General features: G+C 42.0%; 1 protein-coding gene across 2 annotated transcripts in view; it reads left to right on the forward strand.

Moving 5' to 3' along the window:
* APBB2 (amyloid beta precursor protein binding family B member 2) overlaps positions 1-23011 on the forward strand; it is a gene marked incomplete at both ends in the record, with an annotated part of 202904 nt that overhangs the window by 94709 nt on the left and 85184 nt on the right. The window contains 4 exons of one of the 2 annotated variants that reach the window (XM_084233650.1): positions 1059-1267; positions 10626-10688; positions 11074-11159; positions 11253-11313. In XM_084233650.1, the coding sequence (XP_084089776.1) occupies positions 1059-1267; positions 10626-10688; positions 11074-11159; positions 11253-11313 (419 nt within the window). The remainder of the gene's footprint in view (positions 1-1058; positions 1268-10625; positions 10689-11073; positions 11160-11252; positions 11314-23011) is intronic. The other variant, XM_084233651.1, reaches the window with a different exon arrangement.

Consider the following 23011-nt stretch of genomic DNA (forward strand, 5'->3'; position numbering starts at 1 on the left):
CCATATGCTTTCTCATTTGAATTGTTGTAAAGTACTCAGACCCCTTGCAAATAGCCATGGAGAAAAGCGCCCTAATTCTTATCATAATGTGAACCCCAGGTTTAAGGTTTCTTAGGTGTTTCTACTTACCTACATTGATCCATTATACCTCCATCTCTGTGAATTCCTTATCCTGCTTCCTCTTCTCTCCTCTCTTCTCTAGTACTTTAATTGCTTTCATAGTCAATTCAAAGTCACGAATGAGATTTTTTTTAAAAGTGAATAGTTATTCAGTAATAAAATATTGATATAATGCAGGGGTGAAATTGTCAAGAAATATTTACTTGTCCCTCCCCACAGTGTTAAAATTTTTAATTGTTGAACATAAATGCCTTTGGACTTTGCACATGCTTGCCAGTTTGCCACAGTCCCCACCCTTCTCTGTTGTATGTCACACCAACCCTCCTTTATGTATTTACAGTCTGCTTGTCGACTCAGTCTGGTCCCTTATTAAATTCTAAGGCATTTCCAGTCCACCGTTCTTGGAATCACCTGTGTGCAATTTAGAATTCTAGAGTATTACAAGATGTTGCTACTTTGTAGACGTTTAAGATTAAATGGGAGGAATTGTTAATGCAAATGAAAGATATCAATACAATACTCATTTAAAGAAAGTGGCTAAGGAAAATTAGAGTTGTACTCAGTGCTGGGAATGGTGTAGGATATCAACCAGTAAATCTTAGTGATTCACAAAGGGAGTCATTAGATTTTGTGTGTAACCTTGCAGATTTGCTTGGGTGGTTGATTCTGACTAATAGAACTTTAGCTTATCCATAGAGTTCTTGGAGCTGTAAAATCACTTGTTGATGGGACCTTTATGTCCATGTCCTCAAGGTTAATCTTTCTTTCTAGTTTATTCCTTGTTCCCTTTTTGCCATGTTTTGTATCTACAGGATGACTATAGTTCTTCTTATGTGGGTTTGGACAAATCTGCTATGGAATCCTCCTTGGTACTGAACCTAGAAGATTAGACTTTGTTTCCCCTTTTAACAAAATCCTCTCTTCTTTATATTTCCTAGCAGATATATGGAGCGATCACTCATTTCAGACTGATCCAGATTTACCACCTGGCTGGAAAAGAATCAATGACATTGCTGGAACCTATTATTGGCACATACCAACAGGAACGACTCAGTGGGAACGCCCTGTCTCCATCCCAGCAGACCTTCAGGGTTGTAGGAAGGGGTCACTTAGTTCTGTCACGCCATCTCCTACCCCAGAGAATGAGGTAAAATGGAGTGTCTTTTAATCACTTAGTAGAATGGATGTAACTTAATGATTTCTCTTTAGACTCATTGCATCTGCCCCAACGGCCATCAAGGTAAGCATTTTGATTATCACGCATGCTGTATTTGAAACTACTGTAAATGCTTCCTTTTAGCAAATAGTTTTAACACCGTCTTTCAAGGATGTTTGAATTTTTTTAATGATTTTTACTCTCTTGAAACACCATTCCAGGTACCGAAAGTAAGAGGGGCTGATTAATGAGAAGTGGTTAAGATTCCCTGGGGCTCACTGAGGCAATACTTTACTCTGTAGGTGCCATTGCACAGTGCTGGCTCCATAAAATATTTACACACAGAAGAATGTCTCTTGGCCAGACGTGTTATAATTACTGCGTGTCTTATTAGCCTTGGGCTCATTTGATTCTGTGGAGAGGATCTCTGTAAGAATAACCCTTGAGAGTCCTTAAATGCTTAATTTCTATTTTTTTAAAAGTGAGAGTTTATTTAGCACAAGTGACATTATTTTGGAAATAATTAGCAGCATAAATTCCTGCTATCCCTGAGGAAGAAATCTGGATGTTTAAACAAAGAATTGAGGCATTAAAAAAATTCCACTGTGGTATTTATTAATATAAATATGCCTGCAGTGAACCTTTGTGAATCCTGGTAATGAAATATTCAAGAGAATTACAGTTAGAAGATATCACCATTAAGTAGTGGGAATTTTTGAAAACGACGGTTTGATTCCCCGACACCTAGGCATCTCTACCTTTGTGTGACCACAGTATTTTGCTCTTTATTTTTTTAAAGATTTTATTTATTTTTATGTAGAAGAACTGGGGTATGGGCCAGAGGTGTGGGAGGTGAGGGGATTCACCAGAGACAGAGTGGGGAGCAGAACAGGCAGATGTAATGAAATATGCTACTGAGGGGAGCAGCGGGCGAGACAGGAGAGGTCTGCTGTGCCATGTGGATTAGCTCCCTGGCTGGGGATCGAACTTGCGGTACAGTGTCTGCTCATAGCTTCATAGTGCTGAGACTTAACGCCTTGCACCACCAGGGAGGCCCTCTTTTGCTCTTTAAACAACCCGTTTTCTTTTACTTTGAGGACATGGAGGGCATTTGGACATCTCTTACCCGCAAAGCTTCTCAATATATTTGTGACTATTATCACCCTTCCCATCTTTAAAAGTAGACATCCTACCCCCTGGGAAATTTCCATTCATTCATTTATTCAGCTTGTGTTAGGTATTCTAGGGGGATAAAAATGAACCACCATAGCCCTGCTTCTTAGGGAACTTAGCATGAAACAGCATCCTCTTCCTAGCCCAGCATAGGTGCATCTGGCATTTCTCCTTGTACTGCGGAGTGCCCTCCTTGAAGCCATGCTGGCGAGGTGCAGCCTCTGTTCTCACTCTGCACAGATCTTCTCTCTTCCTTGACTGTGTCTCTTTCCTCTTGATTTCTCTATTGGAGTATCTTCCACTCCAGGGCTCCATGTTCCTTTATTGTAACCCTTCCACCATCTTCACCAGCAGGGATGCCACCACAGAATGCCAGGGTGGTCTGATACAGTGTCCATACATTACAGACAGGGAAACTGAGGCACAGAGAGGTAGGCTATCAGGGCAATGCTAGGTCTAAAACTTAGAGTACCTGAATCCTCCTAGGCCAAAGTTCCTCTCATTCACCTTCCCTGGCTAAAGGATTTCAACCTCTTCTTTCTCATTGTCCCAGAGGTGAGGAGATTAGAGTAACTGAAATACCATTCCTGTTCAATGAACCTCTTGTGCTCTATGTATAGGAAAAATGAAGTCCTTTTTACAGCCTGCCTTCTGAGGTTAATGTGTGAGTGTGGTCAAGCCCAAGGAAAGCATCTAGGGTTTATGTAGCTCAGATTTTTGTTTCTTTAATTGATATTGCTGACCTTTATTTCTAGGGTCTGCAAAATGTCTGGGGAAGAATGCAGCTACAGGAACAGCTGGTCCTGGGGGAAATTGTCAGCTTAGCAGAGTCCACCTCTCATCCCTGGGCTTCCTCCTGATGCCTGCTTTTTTGCTTCTTGGTCCCCTCTGTCCCTGGCTGCTTTGCACTCCATCCCAGCCACTCCTCAGGGCCCCTTCCAGGCTCTGACTGTGTCTCATGACCCACTCTCCTCTCTTCTTGGGGTCCAGTGTTCCTCGCCTGCATCCCTAGCAATCAGCCTCCCCTTGCCATTCATGATTTATCATGACTTTCAGTGAATTTCATCAGTTCCCTTCAAGACACTCCTGTAGCAGGCAAGATGCCATGATCTTCCCATTTAAGAGGAGGGGTAATGGGGACTCAGTGAGTTGAAAAACCACTCAATTGATGTTAGCTGGGGTGGCAACCAGTTCGCTGACTCTCTGGAGCCAGTTCCTGTGCTCAGTCCCAGACTCTGTGAATTTCTACCTTGCTGTTGGCTCTATTGCTCTCCTCTCCTCTCCTGCTAGCTACACCATTGTGTTCACTAAGTCTTATCCCTCCAGGGAACTTTGTTAACAGGTGTGTATTTCCTTGAAATTTCAGAGAGAGAATGCCTCATTGCCAGCATTTTAATGAACCAGTTGGGATAGATGTCCTTCAGATCAACCTTTCAGTTCTTCGCTTAATAGACATTTTCCTCCTGAACGTGAGGCCATCTATTAAGACAAAGAACTAAGCAAGTTGAAAAGGCAAAAAATTAAAATCATAGAGCCAAAGGGGTGAGCAGTTAGAGAGAAAAGAAGGGGAAGAGTCCGGGGAAGACCCAGTCGCCTCTTAACCGGGACACGTAGATGCCAGCACAGATATTAAAGCTGAGGCATGAGGGCAATTGAGTGAACTCAGTGCCAGGCTCATGGCTTATCTCACTGCTTCTCAGAAAACTCTCTTTATCTGTTACTATGTTGATCATTTTCTTTTTACATTTGACAATATGGAAACAGGGAAGTGAAGGATCTTGCTCAGGCTCACACACCTAATGCATGGTGGAGTCAAGCTCGGCCAGGTCTTCCATCTTGGGGAGGGGTTGGTGGGTGCCAACACCAATGCCACACCAGGCTTCAGAGCACTGTGTATCAGGGGTATCTGGAAACCTCAAATCTTCATCTCACCCCAAGGGAGAACTGTGTCATAGACCAAGCTTTCCTGAAAATGACGTTGTCTCAGGGGTTAATGACAGTTGAAGAGAAATGATTATTTCTCTGACACCATTTCTTTGATCCCTAAATAGCAGCTATTTCAACTACTTTAGAAACATGAGAGAAAGCAAAATGTTAAAGGCGAGAAGAAACTTGTAATATGTCATGTTGGAAATGCATATTTTATTCAGCTTTTTCCTGAGATGGCTTAAAAAAAAATCAAATAAATAAGTGCCAAATCTGTCGACTAAGCCTCACTAAAGTGGAGGACAGAAGCCTTCCTTACAGTTTGAAAAATTTATTTTTCACATTCCAAAGTTCACTGGAGAAGTGCTAAGCTCAGCGGATAATATTTCCTCTGCGCATGCCAGCAGTATTTTTGAAAGTTTATAAACTGGCTGGGAAGCATTTGCTGCTGGAATTTGGCCCATGATGATCTCCCCCCAATCCACTGAAACGCATCCAAATTACTTGGGTGTCAAATTTTAGAGAGAGGAGGGAGCCATACAAATATTTTTATGAATAGCTGTTGGCCCATAGACATGTCATATATATCATCTTCCTAACTGAAGGTGTCTCCTGATTGCTTATGAAGTGAGTCAAGAGGAGAAGCTGGGTCTGAAAGCAAGGCAAGGTGGAATCATTTCTTAGGACCATCATTCTTCTCGATCATAATTCATTGTTCTTGCTGCACTGCTCATGCCGTCTGCAGGAACCCTGAACACTGACGCCCTAGAAGGAGCAAAAATCCATCTATTATGTTAGAAACGGTGGACTTTCATATTCACTTAGAAATAAGATGGCAGCATGAAGGGCCCACTCTCTCATCATTTTACTGAACTTCTTGACCAGAACAAACCGTCATGACATTTCAGGGCTGGAAAGAGCCTTGAAGAAGTGCCTAGGGGACATCGGGCACAATTTCTCAGCCTGGGCACTGGATCACTGGCCAGCGTGATCTCTGGGCTTGGAGAACATGCTAATCCCTCGGTCCTTCCCCAGGGCACTGAGCTAGAATCTGCAGGGGTGAGGTCTGGGAATCTGCTTTAATCGTAAGCTCCAGGTAATTCTAGGCGCTGTATCAGAGAGCCAGTTCTCTAGGAAATCTAGTCTCTCTGTTTTCATTCCAGTTGTCACTCTCTGTTAAATCCCTGGCCCTCACTCTCACATGTCCTGGGAACTGTTGTTCTGATTCCTCCACTTTGAAAGCCTTTCATTCTACCGTGTCTCTTGTAGTGGTAGTACTTAGGACATGTCAGTCTCCCTCCTCAGCAGGTGGGGACCTGTCATCCTCCACTTATGTCTCCAGCACCTGGCACAGTGACTGGTATGTGGCGAAGGTCAGAGAATGTTCACTGTGTGAAGGAATAAACTACCTTCCTACCTCAGCCCTTAGTTGGACTTGCTGTGATGGCAAAGCCAGCACTATTGATAGATCTGCGGGTATCCTGACTCCCCCCTTTTAGTTTCTACATTGATCTGCTACTCACACAGACTGATTTAACTGCACAAACATTTGTTCTTCTGTTTACTAGGTTTTTTTTTTTTTTTTCATTTCTCTGGATTGTGTTCACATGATAAACCATAATTGCATTCTTCTGATATTGTTGCATCCAATAAAATCTAGAAAGAGTTTTTAAAAGAAGGAAAAATATATATACACATATTTATAGATACAATGCTCATTAAAACGTTGTTAAGTCTATTCCTTGATATATAGTCTAGACTTCCAGATGCTCTGCCCTTTATCATCAAGGCCACGTATCTTGAGACTCAAGTCTTTTTTTTTTAATTTTTTTAATTTTATTTATGCATACAAGAGCTGGGGTACAGGCCAGAGATGCGGAAGGGTGAGAGGTTTCACCAGAGACAGAGGGAGGAACAGAACAGGCAGACTGACTGAAATACACTACTAAGGGGAGCAGTGGGCGAGATAGGAAAGGTCTGCTGTGCCATATGGATTGCTCCCTGGCCAGCCGAGGATCGAACTCGTGCTGCAGAGGCTGTCGATTGCTTCTTAGTGTGGTGCTTCACCCCTTGCTCCACCAGGGAGGCCCGAGACTCAAGTCTTAATGGAAGGGTATTAAGAAGCATAACTCAAAACACTTTTTACCCCATAGGACCCCAAACTTCTTATCCTCACTAATGGCCTATTGTTGTCCCCATGGAGAACGTAGAGGGTAAGAAAGCTGCCAGTTCCTGGGTAAAGGGCTAAAACACTCTTGGCCTCCGATGGGACGTCTTCGGAGCCCCATCAGGAGGGGGACACCGAGCACAAGAGAACAGAGGCAGGACTTGGACCAGGCTTTACAACAGGCTGTGTTAATTTCAGTTAAAAAGAAAGCTCTCAGGAATCAGGGTTATACAGGTGAATGCCTTAGCGGGTCCACCCTCACACAGCCCCTGCTCCTGGTCAGAACTTCGCACATGGAAAGGGTCATGATGGCTCTGGGTCAGTCCCACCGATGTGCTATCTCTGAGGAGCTGAGACCTCCATGGCTCTTCTAGAACCAGCGCGAACTCTCTAATCAGGGTTATGGGTGCTGCGCCTGGGCCAGGTCAAGACCAACTCCAGGAGAGTACGTGCTCAGCTCCACTCTGCCACCAGGCCAGCCCTCAAGACTGTAGCTGCATGCCCGAAGGTTGTCACCTGGGAGGTCTCTCTCGTGGACGATGGTCTCTTCTTACTTTCCTACTCTCTTTCCTGTCTTTGTGTTGTGCCTTTCTTGAGGCTTATCACTCCATCAGCTTTTTCCTCTCTTACTGTCTTTCTCCCTCAGTTCTTTCAGCTGTCACCCCCACCATCCTTCCTACAGACTGGGGGACTGCAGGCTTCTTGGAGAACCCAAGAATCCATTGGGTTGCCTTAGAAACATTGATTTCCTAAAATGTTGTACTTTGTCTTCTTCATTTAAAAAATGTGATGATAATGGAATATTACTCAGCAATCAAAAAAGATAAACTCATTGCAAATTGCAGCAACATGGATGGAGCTGGAAGGGATCATGCTCAGCTAAATAAGTCAGAAAGAAAAAGAAAAATACCAGATGGTCTCACTCATAGTGGGAATTTAGAAAACCTAAATAAGGGACCAGGAAAAAGACTAATTATAATAAAGTAAAAATTAAAAAAAAAGGGGAGGTGGGAATTGTTTGGGGACTATAACTAAGATGAAAATGCATACATTGTGCAAAAATGAAAAATGATGTAACAAATAAATTAAATAAAAAAAGAACACCAAAATAAATTCAACAGGAGAAAAAAAATTTCACAATTTTTCTACATAGGACTTAACAGTCTATTGAAGATCAACATAATTTCAATAAATTCTTGTTTGAAATGATAGAAAAAATTTAAAAAATGTGATGAATAGAATGTAGTTCTTAATATGGGAGACAAATTGTTTTTGTTCTTCATTGCCCTTAATTTAAAAAAAAGAAAAGTTATAGTCACTGGTAAAGGAGAGAAAGATTCTCATGTTTGATATAAATAAATATTTTCAAATATAGGAGGGGAAAAGGACTTTGGCCTTGTCATAACATAGAATGTAACATTTTTTTCTTGCTTGAGTTATATGCTAAAGGGTTTCTTTGGGAGAACCCATGTTATTTTTAAGTTTTTCCAAATTACTCTGTAGGGCCTTTGTTTATTTAAATCTGTAAAAAGCGATTGTTGGAGGTTTGCCAGCTGACTTGTGTTTCCAAGCATGAGAGCTAGATTCCTATAGTCTTACAACTCTAATTAACTTTTACTTTACAGGGGACCCTACACCTAAAGAATAAATAGATTTTAAAAATTTAAACCACGTGCTTGCAGCAAACCATCTTAATGAAATGCTAATGGCTTTTCTGAATCCTTGATTTAAAAATACTCTCCTTCTACCCTCTCCAGCCCCAACACAGTGCTTCTTGAGGAAAATTTATGATTTCAGATTCTTTTTGTCAGACATCCACCCTTTTCTTTTTAATTTTCTCAAGAGACAATTATCTTGAGTCTTCCTAATTCACCATCTGATATCCTTCTTCAAATGAAAAACAAATATCACTCACATGTAAACAATGATGATGATTTGGGACCAAATAGACTTGGGTTTTTGTTTTGTTTTGAAAAGAAATTCTAGCGTACCATTTTATTTTGTATTTGATATTTCAGGTCCTTATCATGCGTATTAATCAACACCCTTACAATGGTCTTTCTGCACCTTGCTGGGTCACTGGCCTCTTTGAAAATGTGACAAATGTTGGACATTTTTCTCCCCAGGAAAACACATGCACAAACCTCACACATTTCAGGGGTTCATAGGTACCCTCAGCTGAGGGATGAGACTGTCCTGTGTTTTTACTCTTTTCCTCAGTGGAAGCTACTCACTGCTTTCGGGGGCTGAGTAAGGAGAGGGCTGTGACATTGGCAGCATTCCTGCTTTTTTATTCAATAAAACATTAATAGATCTTACTCAGTGAGAGAGATTATTTAAAAAATAATAATAATAATAATTAAGAGTTCTAAGTTCTTACTTATTTTGAAAAACTGCAGTTCAGTTGCTTGTGTCAAAAAAGCAAACTGCCTCCCTGGTGGTGCAAGGGGTTAAGATGCAACCTATGAAGCTATCCGCAGCCTCTGCAGCATGAGGTAGATCCCCGGCCAGGGAGCTACCCATATGGCTCAGCAGACCTCTCCTGTCTTGCCCACTGCTCTCTCAGCAGTGTATTTCAAACAAAGCGCCTGTTCTGTTCCCTGCTCTGTCTCTGGTGAATCCTCTCACTCCCCACGCCTCTGGCCTGTACCCCAGTTCTTGTATGTATAAATAAATAAAACTAAAAAAAAAATTAAATTGCTGAACAAATATAACATGCAGTAATTCTTTGGGAAAAAAAAAAAAAAAAGAGGGCCTCCCCTGGTAGCACAGCGGTTGAGCGCTGGGCTGCGAGGCTGCCTGCAGCCTGTGAAGCGCTGGTTTGTTCCCTGGCCGCAGGCGAGGGTCCCACAAAAAAAAAGTGGGGTGCAACAACACCACCTGTGCAATTGTGATGCTGGATCCAAATTTGCAGTGATTTGGCTCGGCTCTCCTAGGCCCCTAGAGTCATCTAAGCATGTTTTTCAACACATAGGACCTTTAAACAGTGTTCTACTTTGAGTGGCTTTAAAAATTGTGTTAATATTGTGAACAGAAGTCCTGGGTCAGTATCCCTTCTCATTTTCCAATAACTTAAGTTGGAAAGTTACTTCATTAAAGTTTCCATTATTGAATTATTACCTAACAAAGTAGATTTACTTATCAAGTCTGTGGAAAAAATTCACAAGGATGCCCCTTGTGAATTATTATCTTCATTTGTTTCTCCAAATCTTAGATGAAAAATATTTTAATGTTCACTCAATATGATAGATGGAAAAACACGTTTCCTTATTATCTGAGGTGAAAGAAAAGAGGATTTAGATGCAAAGGTCTATGGCAAGAGTTCTACCAACAAAGCAGGGTTTCATGCTTTGTCCACAGATATGGTTAAAAGATGATTTTTGTGATCAAATATTAAGTTGTGAAGAGGTTAATGTGGCAAGGAAATGGAGCTTTTAATGAATTAGGAGAAGTCACATTAGATTGTTTAGAGCTATTAAGTCTCAGCAAGATGTTGATGTCCTTGCTAACGTCTTCCCCTGCATTGTTCTTTTTTTTTTGTCTAGTAAGTGAAAATAATTTGACCCCCAGCTTTATGTGTGTGTGTGTGTGTGTGTATATATATGTGTGTATAAAAGATACATATATTTATACCTTTAGCGTGGACATTCCCAGCTTTCAAACTCAACACATTATAAGTATTATCCTTAATTCTCCCCTACCTCAAGAAAACAGATCTGCTTGGTTAATAGAAGAGAAAAAGGTCACTATGGAATTAGATATTCATGTCATATTTCAAAGCATAGTTTGCTTTAAGACATGTTTAGAAAAAAAAAACTTCACTGTGGGCTAATAATGTTCAGTAGTCACTTGTTTTGATAAATAATTATCGCCCCATCATGTTCCTCCTGCCCCTGTCTTCAAGTGGCAATCTAGATCTAGAGAGAATGTGTTAACAAGTTGCTGTTAGAGTGAATTTGTTCCCTAACCCATCCTGTGAATATTAATGCTAACAACCATGTCTTGTGTTTTTTTTTTTTCTTTCCTTTCTATTTTTTTTTTCAATCAATGTGCTTTTTCCTATGTGAATAATTATATGTCTAGAAACAGCCATGGAGTGATTTTGCTGTTCTGAATGGGGGAAAGATTAATAGTGACATTTGGAAGGCAAGTATCCTGTCAGATTTCAGATCACTTAATATTTTGTCCTTTTTGCATGGCTGTGGCTGTATTGTTTTTCCTTCTTTGTGACTATCATGCATTCTGCAGGGACGTTGTAATGGGGCTTCTTGCTAGGCATCACCGGTTCACACACATGTTGCCTTTTTTGGAGTCTCTCATTATGACTGACTTCAGGCTGATTGCCCCAGACTCCCCATTGTCTTGTAAGACTGGGCGCTAGCACAGATCTGCATCCAGCAGCCCTTGCATGCCTTCCCCTGCCTAAGCTCACGTGTACTCTCTGTCCATGCGGGAGGACTTCTCTGCCCTTTGGTATTTGGAATCGTATTATGGGCCCTTTCTCCATTAACGGAGCTCTGTTTTCCCCTAGGATTTGCATGCAGCCACAGTTAACCCAGACCCCAGTTTAAAAGAGTTTGAGGGAGCAACCCTGCGTTACGCATCTTTGAAACTCAGGTAGGACACTGGAAGGATTTGCTCTAACTGGTGGCTTTATGTAGCTGGATTTGCAATAAAATTCTAAGCTCAGTTTTCTGTTTTTCTTTCTAGAAATGCCCCACATGCTGATGATGATGATTCTGGTAGCATCAACAGTGACCCAGAAGCCAAGGTTTGTAAGAAATGTGCTTTCAGCTACCAGGTTATAATCATGCCTCAAAGTAATGACTTTGGACAATAGCCCAGTTTTTATAAACCATCAACTCAAAGTTACATAATAAGTAATTATCCCTCGATCTTCTTGCCTTCCTAATCTCCCCAACAAAGTCAGTCCCCAGGCCATGTTAGTTGTGGAAGGACTTCTGTAATCATCAAGGCTCTGCTTGTATCTCACTACATCAGTTCTTTACACAAGGTACTAAGTCAGAATTATTGTTCCAATGGGTGGACTTGAGGAGCTTTTATAGCTAGATCAGGCACTGCCGTGTAAAACAATGGAAGGAGCCACTGAAAAGACAGTAGAAGGCCCTTCCTACTCACCTCCTCCTGGGCACCCTCACACCCATGCTGGGTGAAACCATCCCTGTATAAACAGAGTTTTTGGTGATGGAAAGTGAGCAAGAACTTTGGCTTCTGACTTCTGCTGGGGTAGCAACTGGGTGAGCGTTATGAGCATGCTGCCAGCATGTATACACAGCCCTGCACTGAGAACCAGGGCCCCCTTCGTTGGGATTAATGCTGCATGGTTGCTGTTTTGAAATGCTTCATAATTCTGTCTTAGACTTTGTGGTTTGTCGATGAAGGCCAATGGGACAGTGGAGCATACCCCAGGGGGCTGGAGCCTTGGCTTATGCATAGTCTTGTCACTTCACTACCTCCCTACACAGTTCTTGGTAAACCAGGCCTGCTCAGGCCTCCGTTCTTGCCCCCACTGGTGATACTTCTACTGCCCTTCACCTCCAGAGGAGCTGAGACTGGGGGTGGGGCACACCCCATGACTTCTCAGAAAGCAGCATAGTACGGCATAGCGTGTTGTATTTATTGTCTTAGCTTTATTGCATTTCATCGATATTGTGCTTTTTGAAAATTGAAGATTTGTGGCAGTTCTGCATCAAGCAAATCTATCAGTGCCATTTTCCCAACTCCATAGGCTCACTTTATGTCAAGTTTTGGTCGTTCTTGTAGTATTTCAACTTTTTTCAGGAATCGACTCTCTATAAATGGAGTAACAAACAAAGCTGGAATGGAAACCTACCTGTTTGGTGACCTGTGATCTTTGACGTTCCTGTAGTGATTGTTTTGGGGGCACCACATACCACACCCTCATAACACAGTGAACTTGATAAATGTGTGTGTTCTTACTGTTTCACCAACAACTAAATGTTTCCCCACATCCCTCCTGCTCCTCCAGCCTCCTATATTCTGAGATGCTGAAGTTGGGCCAATTAACCCTGTTTCAGTGGTCTCTTAAGTGTTCCGGGGAAAGGGAGAGGCCTATTTCTTTCAATTTAAGTCAAAAGCTAGAAATGATTATGCTTAGTAAGGAAGACATGTCCCATGCCAGAATGGGAAAGCTGGGCCTCTTGCACCAGACAGTTTGCCAAGTTGTAAATTCCAAGGAAGAGTTCTTGAAGTTAAAAGTGCTGCTTCAGTGAACATATGAATGATAAGACATGAAAGAGTGTTATTGGTAACAAGGAGAAAGTTTTAGTGCATAAAAGATCAAACCAGCCATAACCTTCCCTTAATTCAAAGCTTACCCTAGAGAAGGGTCCTAATTCTTTCCAACTCTATGGAAGTGTAAAAGGTAAGGAAGGTGCCAAATGAAAGCTAGAAGCTAGCAGAGGTTAATTCATTAGGTTTAAGGAACAAAGTCCTTGGTATAACATTAAAATACAAGGTAAGGAAACAAGTGTTGATATCAAGGCTCCAGCAAGCTATCCAGGAGATCTAGCTAAGACAACTGATGAATATGGCTACACTAAACAACAAAATTTCGATATAGATGAAACAGTTTTCTATTGGAAGATGCCATCTAGGACTTCCAAAGCTAGAGGGAAGTCAGTATCTGCCTTCAAAGCCTCACAAGAGAGACTGAGTCTCTTGATAATGCAGCTGATGGCTTTAAGTTGAAACCGGTGCTCATTCAACACTCTGAAATTCCTGTGGCCATTAAGAATCATGCTAAATCTACCCTGCGTGTGATCTATAAATAGAAGAACAAGCAAAGTTCAAAGGACAGCATATCTGTTGACAACATTGTTTACTGAATATTTTAAATATTAATATTTTAAGATTCTTCTAAAAATATTGGAAATGCACCTGGTCACCCAAAGGTCTGATAGTGACATATAAGGAGATTTATATTGTTTTCATAACTGCTAATGCAGCATCCATTCTGCAGCCCATAGATCCAGGCATTGAGAAGAGACATATGCCATAAGGCTATCTCTGCCATAGAGAGTGATTCCTCTCATGGATCTGGGCAAGGTCAAATTGAAAACCTTCTGGAAAGGATTCTAGATGCCATTAGAAATATTTATGATTTATGGGAAGAGGTCAAGATATTAACATTAGTAGGAGTTTGCAAGAAGAGACCCAAAGGCTGACAGAAGAAAGGAAAATGCTGTATGTTTTAACACTTTTTACAGCAATGAAGTATTTTTTAATTAAGGTATGTACATTTTTCCCCAGTCTTTTTGGGCAAGAGGCCCTGCATTTTCATTTTGCATATTTCATTTTCATTTGCAAATTATGTTGCTGGCCTGGAAACTCCCCACCATAGACTGTATCTTGTCCTCTCCAACCTCCTTCCCACATTTCCCTTCTCTCCCTATACAGTGGAGATGAAAGAGAGCCTTCCAAATCCTTTTATATTTTGTCTGAATCCCAGAGCAGATCTGTGGCTGTGAATAAAAGAGCAAAGAGGCTCCCTTTGTAGTTAAGTGGGAACCATCACACTGCTTCAAGCCCGTGGCTCCTTCACCGGAAATGGCTGAGTTGCCATGGGTTGTCTAACATTTGAGGAGGTGTGGGCTTTTACCCCTAAATCATATACAGTGTTGAAAACCAATGTGACATCAATTAAAAAAAAAAAAAAAAACTAGATGAAGCACTCAGCATCCGTCTCATACAGTCTGGTAGGGTAAAGTCACTTTCCAACCAGTGGCATTTTGCACAAGTCCTTGGGTTGCTGCTAACACGCTGGCCTTTAAAGATAAATTTTATGGCAAGGAATGGAAGCACTCAGAACCGGGGAGGCGGGCTGTGAATAATTTGCTCTGCTACCAGGTGTTTTACAAGGGCTATCAGCAAAGTCTGAAGGAGGAGGGGTGAATGGCAGGCAGCTGCGTCTTTCTACCCCCAGAAGGGCTGGGGCAGTGATGACTCTAAAGCCAGGTGTGAAATTGATAAGAGTGGACAGGGAGTGTGATTCCTGGAATGGAGAAGGAATTGATAACAGGGCTGGAAGGCCTGGTTGAAATATTACCAGAGTCAGTGCTTTCTCTTTTTCCTCCCAGCTCAGTGCTGACTGAATTCCTTATCTGCCCCCTTTCCGCTGCCAGCCTGTCTGTTGCACCTCCTATAATGAATTTGTTCCTGTTGATAAGGAGGCTCAGCTTTATCATAAGTACCTGAAGCCATACTGAGTTCTAAACAAAAAAAAGCATGTGTGACATATTATTTATTTTATGACCTACTTTGTCCCATACGAGAGCCTGGAAAACTTTCATAAGAGCAAATGTTTCTTTAAAGAAAAAAAAAAATGCAGGAAGTGTCAGGGAAGAGCCAGTGCACCTGTCTGCTCTGGGACAATAGGCTTTGGGACAGATCTGCTGGGGAAGGAAAAAACCCAGCTTTGCAGATCACAGGACTCTGCACACTCAGAGGGGTCCTTTCTGTGCCTCTTGGTGATCACTGACATGGAGCCTTTGAGAGGGAGCAGTGTGAACCCTGGAAGCACACCTCGGAATCTTGAACAGTCTTTTGCAAACTACAAATATTTCTGACAACCCCCCTGCGGCCCTAGACTCCAAAGGTTCCCCATACTGTAGAAGGCCAGTCAGCATGGAGGACCCCATGTTGGGGGGGGGGGCAGAGAGTTTCAGAACCTGCTCTAAATGATCATAATGTGTCATCAGGCAAAAGCATCCCAGTTCATAATGGAACATAACAGGCTTTCTAGTGCTTCATTATAAAATAATTGTAGCAATATTTACTGAGCGCTGACTTTTTGCCAAGCTTGGTCCTCTAAAGATAGTATTCCTATGACTCTCATCCCCCCAAATTTAGTGGGCCAAGTATTACCTCCATTTTGTAGGAGAGGCCAGCTGAGGCATAGAAACTGAAGTTTACTCCCTGCAGCCAGTAAGTTGGAGAGTCAGGATTTGAATCCCAGCCATTTGGTGTCCAGGCTCACTTGACTGTCGAAAGAAAATTCTCAGTAAGAGTTTGAAGGAGGGGCCACCATCCAATCAGGTGGTCAGTGGCTTCAGTAATGTTCCAAATACATGTGGATACAGAGAAATGTGGGGTTTGCTGTTGGTATTTTATTGCATTGCACATCAGAGGCAAAGGGCAAATGCCCAAGCAAAGTTCATTGGTGGAGACTGTGGCTGTGTCAACCAGCTTTCTTGGGCTACTTGAGACAGCGGTGAATGCTAGACTGTGGATGTGGGAGGGACAGGCTGGGGTTTTTCCAGACCATCCCCTCCATGGTGTAGTTTCAGCCAGTCCTCGGATGAAGTTTGGGCCTTGTCCAGGAAAAAGGCTGGGGCCTAGAGTGGAGCTAACCTACACTGCTGGTGATTGACAGGTCTCCACCTGTATAGCCACTTCTAAGGGTCCATGTCCCTTTGAGGAAACCAAGGGGTCCTGCTTCTCTGGATGCAGGGTAATCCCACACTCCTGTGGAAGTGTAGGCCACGGGAAGCCCTGCAGGGCAAGGCCAAGATGTTCTTTCAGCATTACAACTATTTCAAAATCATCCACTGACCTTAAATGAAATTACATTTAACCAAGGTTGAAGAAGTCAGTGAGCTTAGAAACTGATTCCAATGAAGCCACTTTAGAGAAGCCCCGGTCGCCAGCACCCTCTGCCCTCCCCTGTCCACCTTCTTGGTCACACCTCATCTAGTTTAATGTCACCAAGGGCACCTAAGAAGCAAAAAAGTGGAAGACCTAGATTTTCTGGGTGCTCAAGCTTCCTTTGTAGTGGTAATTCTTTACTTCTTTAGAAAACACTTTACATTCTTTTTTTTTTTATAGAGGCGTGTTTTATTTATTTGTTTGTTTGTTTTGTTTATACAAGCACTGGGTACAGTCAGAAGCGCGGGAGGGTGAGAGAATTCACCAGAGCCGGAGCAGGGAGCAGAGCAGGCAGAAGGACCGAAGTACACTGCTGAGGGGAGCAGCGGGCGGCAGGAGAGGTCTGCGCACCATGTGGGACCCTCCTCTGGTGGCCGGGGAGCAGCCGGGGAGCAGCCGGGGATCGAACAGGCGCCTCAGAGGCTGCGGGCAGCTTCGCAACCCAGCGCTCAACCGCTGCGCCACTGGGGAGGCCCCAACACTTTACATTCTTGCAGTCTGTCATAACCCAGGAAACTGAGTGCCCCCGCCCAAATAAACAAACAGTATCTTTTCTTTAGGAAGAAAAAAAAATGTTTAATTTTATGTGCCATGGAATTCCAGATCCAGCGCCTGAGGAATGATAACTAAAACGATTCTTACAGAAAATGTTTTCCTTACTCCCTAAAATGAAATTTACATGCTGCAAAAATAAAAATCATTTTTAGGCTATCAGGATTTGTTTACTTTGGAATCCTCGCAGCCAGTTTGAGGTTTTAGTAAGGTTTCTAAATAGAAATAGGCCACAGAATATGACTTTTTTTCTTCTCTCTCTCTCACCCTTTCCTCCCTCCTTCCCGCCATCCGCCAAAGTGTTTTTATAACTCTGAAAGTTTTTTTTGACTCTACCTAATTTTCTATACAGTATTTTTTATATTTGCTAGTAGCATGTATGTGAGTTTGTGTATAACTCTGAGCTCTTTTACTTTTTATTTTAAAATAATGATAGCTTTATAGAAGAGTTACAAAGATTGTATTATCCCCTATCCCCCAGCTAGCTTTCCCTAAAAAGAAGGTCTTCATTATCTCTCAAAACTAAGAACTTAAATTGATGTCATATTGTTAGGGGGAAAGGATGTCCTAAAGCTAATTCCATACAGGCTTTGTGGACTCCACCCCCACCCCAGGCCAAAGCCAAAGACACTGGGAACTCCAAATCCCATCACCACCAAAGGGAAGGTGGCTGGGACCTGAGGGTGGGGTTAAGCAGCCAAGTGAGTATAAAGACAGACACATGGGCTTTGGGGGGGTCCCCCATTTTGGCTCTCCACCAGCTAGCAGCGTCCGGCCAGCTCTGAGAGTGACTTTGGGTTTCCAGGTCGGCGGATCGGGTAGGACGCATTAAAGACTTTATTTCCCTATTTTCTCCCTGAGTTGCACATTTTCCTTATTTCCTTTTCCCTTGTAAATAAACCTTGTATTAACCTTTTGTGTGTGTCTGTAGTGGAGTATTAATAAGTCCCTTTTAAGCACGTGGGTGAGGACCCACAGCCAGGAACCCGTTCAATATCGGGGCTGTCCTACAACAATATCATGAACTAAGTTCTACACCTTATTTATGTTTTCCTATTTTTCCCACTAATGGCTTGTTATCTTTCAGGAACACTCTAAGATGCTACAGTGCTTGTAGTGAGCTCTTTTAAAATGTGTTCACATATCCCTGTCCACAATTCTCAGACTTGTCATCCATGATTCCTTTACAATATTCCATTTAAGTGATAGCACCGTAATCTGCCCAGGCACTCAGTAGCTATAAGCAGGTTAAAAGTATTCCTCTCAGAGTACAGCTACAACTTCATAAAATAGGTGATTTTTTTTCTTTGAAATGATTGTTTTGGTATCAGTTGTTAGAACTGGCATTCTCAGGTCAAAGGCTATGCGTTTATGGCTTCTGTCACTTATTGCAAAATTGATTTTCACCCCGGCTTCAACAGCATGTAATTCCATCACTGATAACCTAGACTGCCTCTCCTTGTCACTGACCATCACTCCAGGCTTTCTCGTTCCACTCATCTTAGCTTTATAGCATGCGAGCTGTACTCCTGCTTCAAATCTCCCCTTCTTAAATGATCGAGACAGGAGATTTCATATGAATCGTGTGTTTTTATCCATTCTTAGCTGGGTTGTTTTTTTCCCAATATATTTTTTTAAATAAAACTTTTATTTTGGAATAATTTTAATGTACAGAAAAGTTACAAAGATAGTAGAGTTCCCTATATACCCATCACCCAGCTTCCCCATATGTCCTGCTTTACATAACTGGTACATCTGTCAAAACTAACAAATTAGCAGTAAGATAAAACTGTTAACACTTTATTCTGTTTTTACCAATTTTTCTTCTAATGTCTTTTTTCTGTTCCAGCATCTACTTCAAGATACCACATTGTATTTCAGTCCCTGTGCCTTTTAAATTTAAAAATTTATTCATTATTATTAAATATTTTTCCCTAATCACTTTTTTTCCTTAATGTATTCTGAACCACTTTACCATGTGAGAGTGTTTTGAAAATGTCTGTATTCAAACCTTTTGTAGGTCATTGCCTCTCGTGTTTCATTTGTTAGTGAGGCAACCTCTTGCCACCTTTGGGTGGACAGGTAGCTGGCATTTCAAAGTTTCCCTGATTTACAGTCTGCCCTAGGCTCATCCTACTGTAACACTTTAAAGTCCAGACTTAGCCCTTTAGCACCTTCCTGTTCTCATGGCATGTAGCATGTTGCTGGCCAGATGCTTGGTTAGAATGATCAAGACTAAAGTAAAATTTTATAGGTCAGTTGTACAAACCTTGGTGCTTTGAAAGATCCATACTAGTTTCTTAGAGTTCTTGCCCATCCTTTGTGTCACGACACTTGGACTTCTATAAAGGAGATGTTCTGCCCCCTTGTGGACTGTATTGAAAACAACATCTTCAAAGAAGTTGGCAAATGCTGCAATTTTCCTGCAAACACAGGCACCATGGTTAATTCCCCCATATACAGAAGGGGAATGGATGCTTGGAACAGGTAAAATAATTGGTTTTATCACACAGCACTGAGACTTGAACTCGGATGCATTTGACTCCAAGACCCAAGAAAGTGACACCCCTACCCAGCCCCAGTTATTGCTTCCCCGCTCTTAGGGTCACTTGGGCTGCCTAGATGTTTTGGGTGGAGGTAGCAGAGATGTCGGTGGTAGGGAGGGTAAGGGAATAGGAGCACCTTGTTTGAGGGAAGATTCCTCCCTTTCTTTTCATCCTCTCCAGACTCACGTGGTCCAATCCTTTGCAATTCTTTCTGATTTCCTGCACATGTTGGCAAGTTCTGCTTCAGTTGTTATAGAATTGAGTGAGAGACTGCATTTCTGTTATGCTTTTAGGCCATGCTGGTGCTGCTGGTCCACATATAACACCTAAGTCACTGCACTGAAATGTTTGCGACCTGATGAATAAGACACTACATATTATTCTATGCCTTGTACTTTCTAGTTGTTATAGCATTTGCAAGCAGTTCTTAGCTGCTTTGGGAATTTTTCTCCAGATACTGAATTTTGTGAAAGCTTTGCTTGTCTCCTTACCCCTTTGTTATAACTTGCCCCAGATAGAGAGAAAGGGAAGGGGAAGATACAGATCAGTGGGTCATTAGGTTTGGTAGAGGAACTTTCTGCAATGAATGGTGAGTGAATGTGAGATTCTAATACTCATCTGTGAGCTTTATTTATCTGTGCCTTCCCTTGGTTCCTATTAACATAGATTTTCATGAAGTAATTATATTAGTAGCTACTGACTAGATTAGCACTAATAGATAAACAAGAAGGGGGTAGGGAGTATCTCTTCTCATTCAGATGTATTTCTGGTTTGTGTAGCAAATTCATTATCATTACTTAGCATTTATATGGGATTTTATGTTGGCGTGTAGCTCTTATAATTGATTTTGTTTGTGAGGCACAGGTTTTTTTCTTTCAGAAATCTTGATCTGTAGGAGAAATTTGGATTTGTATTCTGCTATTGATTCATTAATTGAGTCAAAAACATTTATTGAATGCTTAATGCTAAAGGAGAAGCTGTATGTTAAGATGATTAAGAACATGACTCTGGACTCACACTTCCTGGGTTCAGGCTCTGATGCCTTCTTGCTGGGTGACCTCAGGAAAGTTACTTAGCCCCTCTGTTCCTCATTTGTAGAATGAAAATAAAAATAGTGCCTATCTCACATGGCCATTGTGAACAATGAGTTGGTGTATTATGGATATAAGTTATATGTCAAGGGCTTGGAATCCTCACTGGCACATGATAAACATTCTTTATGCATTAGCTCTTACAGAGGCTCCCCAACTCACAATAGCTCGACTTGCAATCTTTTAACTTTATGATGGTGTAAAACGATAGACATTCAATGGAAACCATACTTCAAATTTTGAATTTTAATCTTTTCCTCGGCTGGTGACATAGCTTCTCTCACGATCCTGGGCAGTGGCAGCAAACTAAAGTTCCCAGTTAGCCCCATGATCATGGAGATGAACAGTGGATACTCTATCAACTTTTTCTCTTTCAGTACGATATTCAACAAATTGCATGAACTAGTCAACACTTTATTATGAAACAGGTCTTGTGCTAGATGGTTTTGCCCAGCTGTGGTTAATGTCAGTTCTGAGCCTAAGTTTGGCTAGGCTAAACTGTGATGTCCCATAGGTTAGGTATGTTAAATGCATCTTCAACTTAAGATATCTTCAACTTATGATGGATTTATCAAAATATATACCCATGGTAACTTGAGAAAGATTGTATTACCCTAACTTCAATGTCAGTATGTTTAGGGAATGAAACCTGCACCCTACTCTGCTCTATTTCCAGAAATGAAATGGGAGATCAGTAGTCACATAAATGAACCCAAGTGGTTATTACCAAGATGGCAATTGAGTGCTGTGTGCAAAAAGAGAGATGAGGGATTAGATCTTCGTGGGATAGATACTCTTTTTTTTTTTTAAGATTTATTTATTTATACAAGCCCTGGGTACAGTCAGAAGCGCGGGAGGGTGAGAGAATTCACCATAGCCAGAGTGGGGAACAGAACAGGCAGACTGACGAAATACACTGCTGAGGGGAGCAGCGTGCGTGGCAGGAGAGGTCTGTTGTGCCATGTGGGACCCTCGCTGGTGGCCGGGATTGAACTGATGCTCCAGAAGCTGTGGGCAGCTTCACAGCCCAGCGTTCAACCGCTGCACCACCATGGGAGACCTGGAATAGATAGACTCTTACAGAGAGAAGTTTAGATACAAATATCCAAAGCAGCCACTACCCAAACTTTAGAGTCCCTTCCTAAAATCTAGCTTTGGCCAAAGGTATATTTGAGGATAGTAGATTTTTGTTCCCCTGTATTTTACTTGCAAAGCAACGGGATTTAGTGAGCTCTCCCATTCCATAAATGTGAGTACAGAAGATTCAAACATAATTTCATATGTAAATTTGTGTTCGTTATCTGCAAAAGGTTTTAGAACAGAGATTTATTAAGATGATGCTCATGTGAATTTGTCCAGCTCCGTTAATACCTTTGTTTTCTACTTGTAAGTGCTCTGTGACCCCCTCAGCAGCTTCCCACAACCATTTACAGTTGGCCTTGGAATAACATGGGGAGCAGGGATAGATACCCACCCCTTCCTCCCCCCCCCCCATTGTAGTCAAAAATCCACATATAACTTCTGACTTTTCAACAACTTAATTACTAATAGCTTGTTTCTGAGTGGAAGCTTTACTGGTCACGTAAACATCAGTTAGCGTATTTTATATGTTACATGTATTATAGGATATACATTCTTTCGATAAAGTAGACTAGAGAAGAGTGCTAAGACAGTCACAAGTAGATCAGCATGAAGGTCTTCATCCTCATTTATATTGAGTAGGCTGAGGAGGAGGCCAGGGTGGAAAAAAAAAAATCTACCTGTAAAGTGCTCATGATTTTGTGAGTTCAGAAATTTGGGGAGATTCAGTGGTGCAGTTCCTTTCTGTTATTTTTTTTTATTTTATTATTTTATTTATTTTTATTTTTTTTATAGAGACATGTTTTATTTATTTATTTATTTGTTTGTTTGATGGTTTGTTTATACATGCACTGGGTACAGTCAGAAGCGCGGGAGGGTGAGAGAATTCACCAGAGCCAGAGCAGGGAGCAGAGCAGGCAGAAGGACCGAAGTACACTGCTGAGGGGAGCAGCGGGCGGCAGGAGAGGTTTGCGCTGATCCCCAGGAGGCAGCTGGAATAGCTGGCCTGAAGGAGCCACTTGCAAGATGGCTTCCCCCACTTCCCTGTTGGCTCTTTGATTCTTGGATTCTTGGTTTCTCTCTCTTTTCTGGGAATCTCATCTTTTCCATGTCGCTTGGGCTTCTCTGTATGGTGGCCACTGGGCTGCTCACAGTGGTGGTGTCTGGGTAGTCAGGTATATGTTTCACATGGTATCTGACTTCCAAGAAGCAGGAAACTTAAGCCACCAGGTAAGATACATAAGCCTATCCCTGAAGATGGCCACATCATTCCACCACATTCTACTGATCAGAGCAGGCACAGCCCAGAGTCAAGGGTGAGGAAATTGGCCCCACTTCTTGAGGGTGAGTGGCAAGGTACCATTGAGGAGAACACTAGGATGAGAAGCTTTATTGCTGCCATCTTGGGAACTTAACAATCTGCCACAAATGGCGTTGGCACATTTCCGTCATTCAATGAGGGGCACAATTATCAACACAGTTGAATCAAGAAGCCAAGGCACAGAGCCAGCGA

This window comes from Talpa europaea (assembly GCF_964194135.1).
Source record: "Talpa europaea genome assembly, chromosome: 5".
NCBI classification, from domain to species: domain Eukaryota; kingdom Metazoa; phylum Chordata; class Mammalia; order Eulipotyphla; family Talpidae; genus Talpa; species Talpa europaea.